Here is a 9,177-nt window from a genome sequence, read left to right on the forward strand (position 1 = left end):
TTGGGTCTTTGGAATGCAGAAGGTACATTGTCGTTCTCGACGCGCTGGCATCTTTATGTGTCCTCGTGTAAAGTGGGTCCACGCCAGTACATCCCATGTAAGAGTAACGCCTCTCACGTAGGCCGGTCGACTCGAAAGTGCAAATATTATTGTTATTTTTAAATATATTTCTTTTTGTGTTTACTCTCGAGACATTGATATCTAGTGCAGTTAATCCCTGTGTGAGTGATTTATGATAAACGGATTGAAAAATCTTTGGCGGAATCAAATGATCTAACCTATGTTAATACCACTGACCGACCTCGGCGCACCCTGAAGAGGCTCTAATTTTCGGTAAGTTTTGAACAAAATTTATAGCGCATCTAAATGTAAATCAAATTAGAATCAAAACCTATGTATAGAAAATTAAAGATCAATGTCATTCAAAATATTTCCCCGTGTGATATAATGGCTAGTCTAGTTTCAGATAGAAGGCGAAGTCAGCCGAGCGAGCTTCGATCGCGGGAGCCTAAATAAATCTACTAGATAAAATATCCAGGACTTAATATTCAGTGAAAATCAAAATGACGCATTATGCAAAATATGTAAGTGAATATTTTTTTTTAAATTAAGATTTTCGAACAGTGAATAATTGATTTTAATTACGGTTTACGATGTATTTGAATGCTGCGCCGGTTGCACAGAATTATACGGAGTAATACCGTATTTTGTTTAAAATATATTAATTAATTAGCTGTCATATTTTTAGACAAATATGTAGTTTTTATTTAAATGTGTAGATAACAATGTTCAATGTCCTTATAATTTGAAAATATAAATGTAACATCGATTTTCCAGATTTTACTGCTGTCGTTACTATCAATCATTCACGGTTCCCCGTATGACGACGGGAAATATAACCCGAGAAAATACCAAGTTTCCGACGACGGACGGTATTATCGGCCTTTAGGCGAAGGAAAATACGTCAGAGGCGATGAGGGCAAATACACGTATGTTTATAGACAAGGTCTGTATCCCGAAGATGACGGAGACTACAGATATATACACCAGGAGGGTCCAAACGGAGGGTTTGGGGGCAACGGCGGGTTTGGAGGCAATGGAGGATTTGGATACGGAGGAGGAGACGGAAATGGAGATGGGTATGGAAATGGAGATAGGTACGGCGACGGAAGCGGTCAAGATGATTCGTCATATAAGCCAAATAAAATCGATTACGGGAGAAAGATCTACGCAGAGCGATACCCTCATCTCCACAAGATCATCAAAGCGTTGGTCAACCAGTACGTGTCTCCGGACTACATCGGCTTCGGCGACGAGTCGCAGGGCAGCTCGGCGCACTACAACAAGGCGTATGCCGATAACGAGGTGGCTGTCAAGTGCCACTACCTGTCGCCGACGCAGGAGAATGCTTCGGAGTTCGTTACGCAGTAAGTAGCAATACCCTCATCTCCACCAGATCATTAAGGCGTTGGTCAACCAGTACGTGTCTCCGGACTACATCGGCTTCGGCGACGAGTCGCAGGGCAGCTCGGCGCACTACAACAAGGCGTACGCCGATAATGAGGTGGCTGTCAAGTACCACTACCTGTCGCCGACGCAGGAGAATGCTTCGGAGTTCGTTACGCAGTAAGTAGCAATACCCTCATCTCCACCAGATCATTAAGGCGTTGGTCAACCAGTACGTGTCTCCGGACTACATCGGCTTCGGCGACGAGTCGCAGGGCAGCTCGGCGCACTACAACAAGGCGTACGCCGATAATGAGGTGGCTGTCAAGTGCCACTACCTGTCGCCGACGCAGGAGAATGCTTCGGAGTTCGTTACGCAGTAAGTACTTATGGCGTTATTCATAAACAAGCGTTAATTAGCTATTAATCGTTTGACTTAAGGCAAGTTGCACTAACCACAGTTAACAGACTAATCAAAGTTACACAGCAGAGATCTATGAAACTTCCCATACAATAACATTTAGCAAACGCTTTAAAGGTGACAGACGGTTTGGTGCAACTGGCCCTTAATCTATCATTTTGACTTATGTATTTTTAAGGAAAGGGTTAATTAAGAAATTAATTATCTGAAATGTCAAATAATAACAGGTATATACTTATATCGGTAACTTTTCAGGTGACAGAAAAAATGCATTAATTTAATATTTTTAGCAAAACGTTTATTTTGATAGTTACAAGCTTATTATTGCTAACTGTATTTACTTTTCTCTATACAGTCCCCAACTTTGCAAAACTTAGGCCCAATATTCGTAATACGATGTGTTTGATAAAAGAAACATTTATTACAAAGGATAACCTTTATGACGTTGATTTTGGCTTTGTGTGCGTTTATTGGCAATAAACACGAAATTCCTGGGGCCGATTCTGTTGTATTTTGATACGACTTTGGGCCAGCGTGCACAGCTGCAGCGTGAGCCGATAACGCTCATTGGTGCTCACGAAATGCAATCAAGTGTCGTCTCTTAAGGCATCTCGCTCGGACTTAGCGGTGCCCGTGAGATGACTGATGACATGACTTAAGGACGTATCAAAATAAGAAAAAAAAAACCTTATCAAATCGATAACACAGAATCGGCCTCCTGCGGTCATCGTCCCGAGGGGTTTTGTAAAGTTCCACGACTAATTCACCACTTTTTATTTCCAAATGAATCACCGTATTATAAGTATATCTCAAATCGTAAATAACTGTTTTAAGAACATAATTAAAAAGGGCAGGTTCTTTATCGTTTAGGAATTGCTTTGGTTAAAATTAAAGAAAAGTTTAAGTAACAAAATCACGTATAAGATTTTTCTTAAATTTAAAATGTTTTTAAAAAGTAGGTAGGGTCGGGTGTTCATCAGTTAGCCACTAGTACACAATTAGCCAAGCGAATATCTGGCGAACGCGACGTTATCGTTACCGTTTGATGCAACCAAAGGCATTAGATACCTAAGTACTTGCCTGCCCTACTCCCCAGTTAACAGCTCGCTCGCTCCATCTACGGACGAGTGAGACAAGAATTTCAATATTTCGTAAAAACTTTTTGGGAATCAAGGTAAGAATTTTTTCGCTTCATGCCTTTTTGTTAAGTTATAGAAGAATCTTAATATTTTAACTGCTTAGATGTGTTCTTCAAGTCTCTTTTGACGTAGGTATTATGTATCTTAAACTGATAGTTTCAAAGTCAGATGAACAGACCCGCGTCGAGAGGGGGGTGTCGATCATTTAACCAAAATCTGATGTCGAACATTTAGCCATGGCTAGTCATATTAAAACTAATATAAATGTTATTTTTGATGAAAAATAAGCTGCAATCATAGCAAAACTTAAACAAATAAATATGAAAACTAGTTACAAGAAATAAACAAATGTTAGTACCATGATAATTACATAGTAATTCGACTTTTCATATGTTAGAAACTTGGAATTTTTGCAATTAATCACTGTGTTACAAAATGTTAATTTTTGAGGATAATATATGAGTAAAAATATTTTCTTTTATTTTTTTAGTATTATAATTCTTTGTATTTAATGAAAACTGCGTTCTTAAATTTGTGGGGCTTATTATTTTAAAATAATTAAAAACATTTAAATTAGTGATTAACTCGGTTAACTCTATAACACCCCCCTGGTTAATACTGTCCTATAGGGTGGACACTCTTAGCCAAATTCCATTTGTTTCTAAAAGCACAATTATGTAAAATCTATAAGGAAAATTAAATTTTCTTGAATGCCAATTTGTAGCCAATTAAATAGTCTATCGATTAATGCTCGCAATAATTGATTTTAATTGAAAATTTGCGAGATACGACCGCTCGAAAAAAGGGTGGTTAACTGATGAACAACTCACCCTACTTGTAAAACTTAAAGTTTAGTTTAAGTACCTACAAGACATATATAATTATGTGTACTAGTTATAAGTTCAAGAGAAACCTCAACTTACCTAGAATGGATCAACAAATAAATGTAGGTACCTATGTAATATTGGTCACTAAAATAATAGGTCTATCACCAAACTTTGATGGATAAATTATAAATATTTTAGCTCTGGCGTAGTAAGAAATGCAGCTCAACCGCGCTTTCGCATATGTTTCGTATAATCAAATGTAGGGGCATAGCTATGGTTAATATACCTACATCAAATTATGATATATTTACTATAATATCAATATCCAGAGAGGAAAATGGGGACTACTTTTGTATGGAAAGGCGGCCGTCTCCTTTCCTCTCAAGAAAGTTTTAGATAATAGTACCACAGTAGATCGAATATAAGGAATTAAAATATTTCAAATGCAAATGTAAAAAAACCGGCCAAGTGCGAGTCAGACTCGCGTTTCTAGGGTTCCGTACATAAGTCCGACTCACGCTTGACTGCACATTTCTAATAGATTTTCCTGTCATCTATAGGTAAAGAACTATCTTGTGTATTTTTTTCAAAATTTTAGACCCAGTAGTTTCGGAGATAAAGGGGGGGGGGGGGAATGGTCATTTTTTGGCTATTTTCTTAAATAAGTTCGTACCTATGTATTTTAAAATTATGAAAAAAACATGCCCATCTTTGGGTCACTAATTTACATATGTGTACCAAATTTCAACTTAATTGGTCCAGTAGTTTCCGAGAAAATAGGCTGTGACAGACGGACAGACAGACAGACGCACGAGTGATCCTATAAGGGTTCCGTTTTTTCCTTTTGAGGTACGGAACTTTTGAACGTACCCGTGCAAAATTCGGCACAAATACTGTTCGACTGCGATGACGATTACAGTTATTTATATATTATAATATATGTATTTGCACTGATATCAATAGACTGATACTCATGTTGACAATAACGCCTACACGCTTGTCAGCCCACGCAATGCAATAAATTCGAAGTCAAGTAAATTTGGATTTTTAATACCATTTGATAATCTTAGCCGCTTAAAATACTAACAGTCAATAGCTATAAAATAATAGTCATTTGCTAAATATGGAGTTTCTAGAGACCTTTGAGTATCTAAACATATTTGTTAAAACAGAAAATGTTAATGTGCATGTGTATGTGGCGTTAAGTCCGCCATGTGTACTCTTTTTGTGTCAATTTGTGCAATAAAGTTTAAATAAATAAATAAAATGTTATTTTGGGTAACTTAGTGGTAATGTATACTTGTGATTGTGACAGTTGCGTTTCGTCCGCTACGGAGCGTAAATGATTAGCATGTTGGCTACGCACTCTATAATACATTACAACGCGCAAGTGCACGCGGCTATGCACAGGCCTTAAAATAATTATCAATGCTATTTGACACTTAATACTAAATTAAAGCACTCACCGAACTCAATGCAAAAAATGATGCACTTTGCATTTAAATTAAATAGCATATGTATTATCAAGGTATGGTCAACAAGAAATATTGACGCGTTATAGTTAGTTTTTTTAGCATTAGAAAAAGACTACGCGATCTTGACGTGTCTTTTAATTGAAAAACGCTTTTTAAAGAACGGTAACTATTACTTATGAAAGCAAAAGAATGTAAATAATCGTATATGATTTATATTTGTTACATATTTGCCGTGACTTATTTTTCAATAAAAAGGCACGTCAAGATTGTTTACCTTTTTCCTAATGCTAAAAAACGAGCTATAGTTTATAAAACTCACGCTTCTTCTACATTAGAGCACTAATTGCGCTTTTGAGATATCTATAGGAAAAAAATTGTTTCTGTCTTGACAAACCAATATTATAATGATGCGACCGAACTCCCTTGATGATGGAGACCTTATCAAAATGAATCTCGTTAAAATAAGAATAGAATAAAAGTTTGTATCAAAAGATTTATATTTAACTAAACTAATTTCATTTCTAGGTACCCACCACGTTTAAATTCCCTGCCTGGGGATAAACCGGGGTCCTTCTACAGCTTCAAAGGCACAAAGATCCTCAGCACAGTCGCCAATTCTCATCCGACCAAGCTTAATCTGGAGTACGAAGTGCTCGTCAGGGTGATCGATGTTACTGAATAAACATTCAATTGTTTATTTATTTATTAACTTCGGTCATAATAAAAGTATGTTACTAAACTGAAATAAAGAGGCATTTTTTAGAGATGTTTTTTTTTTGTTTGGTAAATTAATAGTGAATGTGAAACAGTATTTTTAATTCTTAAATAAAAACAGTAACAAATAAGGTAAACTGTTATAGGTAACATTATAATGCTTATTTTTTTGTATACAAGACGCGATCGTAAAATACTTTTTATGTTTGATCGTAAAATTTGTAAATTCGTTAGTGACGTTAGTGTTAATAAACGGTTGGCAAGTGTATGTATTATTTAGTAATCTTTTTACTTTTAAAATGTAGTACGATAAAGTGAAGTTGTAAATAGGTACCTAAGTGATGATGACTAATAAATAAATTAAGGACCTGTAATTAGTCTTATGGTTTTTACGTATGCTTATATACTGCTTACGTATGCTTTTATGTGTAGACTTTATAATATAAAGTCACATACACATATTATGTGTATGAATTAAGTACAATACAATACAATTTACATAGTTCATTTTCGTAACACAAATGAATCAATTAACTTAAGACTAATCACAGCTTCTTAATTACTTACGTCATATTATTTTTTTTGCAATTCACTCAAATAATAGGTAGTAAGTAAATTATGTAAGAAAATTATGAAACAACATTAAGATAAGTAGGCTCGCTAAAAATAAGGAATCACCATTATAGCCATTTAAGCTTCACAAACAATTCGATAACAATTTTAGAAGGACGACAAGGTCTCAACTTGATCTAATTTTCGGCCATAGGCGTGGTTAATATATCACGCATCGACCCAAATTCGTCGCGCCGAATGCTAGAACAACAAATAAAATTACCATTTTCTGCAACTTGGACATATGTCTTCGGCTATCCATTATCGAGTTTGGTTTATGTATAAAAGAACCGATTGTCGTTTAAACTGTATCATTCGAGTTATTTCGCTCGGTTCAAGCGTTCTTTTGATAACATGAAGCTGATTTTGGTAAGTAAAATGTGACAGAAAAAAAAGTGGCGCTGGAAATATAGTTAGGTACTTACTTTAAAAAAAAATTAAGATCTTTGGAAATATGTACGTGAAAGTGAAAATAAAGAAATATTAATAACTTCGTGTTGTTGCCTAAGATGAGTAATAGTGAAGTAGCATAAATTTTGTACAGTAAAAAGTTTTAAAGAATGACCCATTTTGTACAGTCAACGTCAGTAAAAATATGGGTGTAGCCAACTTATTCAAAAATTTGTCCCATAGTTCTTAATTCGCTGACATGAGCTATGGGACATATTTTTGAGATTATTTGTGCATGTGCACCCATATTTTTACAGTTGACTGTACCTTGCCACAGTGACAATAGTATGAGGTCTCTAGCGACTTTAATTGTCATAAGTTACGAAATGGGTCATAAATTAATACTTTCGACCGTACGGTACGCAAGCAACAGATAATGTGAATAGCATTTTGACAGTCCCTCGTGGTGATAGCTGTACTCGGCCTCAGTGTAGCTGAGGACGATGGCCAGTACAAGCCAGGACTATACGGGGATGATGGCAAGTACCGCCCGGGCGACGAGGGAAGGTACTACGGATCGCCTGACGCCAAGTACCGTGTATACACAGCTTTAGATAATAGGTAAGTATCATGATTGTATTTTTAAGTACTTCCTGATTTAAATAAGCAGTAGCAACGTTCTTCAAGTTACTTTGTATGAAGTATAGGCTTAGCAGCTTGTTGAGATTACCTATCATTAAAGTGGCATGTGATTTCAGTCAAATGGAAATTACTTAAACTTGAAAATTATTGCTTTGCATTATGATTTATCAACTGGTTTAAAGGGTTATTTTATAGTCATTTTTTATTGCGTTTCGTTAATAAATGGATCCCTTTGTTTTGAAAAGAAATTTCAATTCCATGTAGGCGTTTTTACTATTACGTAGACGACAACAATGTTTTAGACTTTCCGATACATTGTTAAAAATAGAATCAGAATTAAACTATAGAATTTTGACTAGCAGAGGAGTTTATTTTTTTAAGACACTAAATAATTGAAAAATAATTTAGGTACCGGAGCCTGATCGGACGAAATGGCAAATACAATTCGATCTACGCTGCGTACCAGCCAGTTTATGTGAAGGCGTACAACCCGTACTACCAACCGCTGCTCACACCTTACGTCAACTACGGAGATCAAAATGGGTTAGTTTCTTTATTACTGTTTTTAATAACTAGCGACCCGCCCCGGCTTTATATACCTAAACCTTCCTCAAGAATCACTCTATTGATAGGTGAAAACCGCATGAAAATCCGTTAAGTACTTTTTGAGTTTGTCGCGAACATACATACATACAAACAGACAGACGCGGCGGGGGACTTTGTTTTACCTCTATAAGAAGTATAGATAGATAGATAGAACCCACTACATTCCTTGAAACGAATCATGAATCATCACAAGGATGATTTACCCAATTAATACATTCTGAATTCTGAAGTGAACAGTTACTTTTTTGCACCTTTTACAACTATACTTTTAAGAAACTTTTTGATGTTTTTATGATTTTGTAATACTAATTTTAATACCTAACCCCCTTCGGTATTGAAGTCTTATAACAGAATAACTCAGTGATGTTAGCCGCAAAACAAATAACTTAACTAATTAAGCTTTAAAATTACCTCCGCCGTCTCAAAGAAAACATTATCGTCGTCGTCTCGTTCTGCAAACTAATAGAGGTCAATATTTTCCAGACTCGAAGTAGAACCCTTCGCTTCATCCCTAGCAACGGTGACCGCCCGCCCATCAGTTGTGTCCGTTGTACCATCAGCTCGGCCCTTCGTCTACTCAGTCAAACCCAGGCCTATAGCTTCCTACGCACCCGTGGTCTATTCAAGATCAGGCTATGAGCCCAGCGCAAAAATCCTCAGACAAGAAAGTGAAGTCGATGTGGACGGATATCATTATCTATTCGAAACGGAAAACGGTATCGCGGCTGAAGAAGCAGGAAACGTCGAGCCAGCTGTAAACGGTGGAGGCACTAGAGCTAAGGGATTCTATGAATATATTGGGGACGATGGCGTCAAGTACCGAGTGGATTACACGGCTGATGAAAATGGCTTCAAACCGACTGGTGCTCATTTGCCTAAAGCTTGAATTTTCTCTGACAATCTTC

The 9,177-nt window shown here is 36.4% G+C and overlaps 2 protein-coding genes across 2 annotated transcripts; both read left to right on the top strand.

The window, feature by feature from the left end:
- LOC134793766 (keratin, type II cytoskeletal 1-like) lies at positions 1-6,009 on the top strand. Its single transcript, XM_063765438.1, has 4 exons — positions 1-333; positions 461-584; positions 838-1,427; positions 5,834-6,009. The coding sequence occupies exons 2-4, from the start codon at positions 564-566 to the stop codon at positions 5,988-5,990; spliced, it is 768 nt and encodes a 255-aa protein (XP_063621508.1). The 5' UTR covers positions 1-333; positions 461-563; the 3' UTR covers positions 5,991-6,009.
- Positions 6,010-6,751: 742 nt separating this feature from the next.
- LOC134793752 (larval cuticle protein LCP-30-like) lies at positions 6,752-9,177 on the top strand. Its single transcript, XM_063765423.1, has 4 exons — positions 6,752-7,003; positions 7,482-7,645; positions 8,075-8,209; positions 8,756-9,177. Exons 1-4 carry the CDS (start codon positions 6,989-6,991, stop codon positions 9,156-9,158), a joined length of 717 nt encoding a protein of 238 aa, XP_063621493.1. The 5' UTR covers positions 6,752-6,988; the 3' UTR covers positions 9,159-9,177.

Source organism: Cydia splendana, chromosome 9, assembly GCF_910591565.1.
Source record: "Cydia splendana chromosome 9, ilCydSple1.2, whole genome shotgun sequence".
In the NCBI taxonomy this organism is placed as follows: Eukaryota; Metazoa; Arthropoda; class Insecta; order Lepidoptera; family Tortricidae; genus Cydia; species Cydia splendana.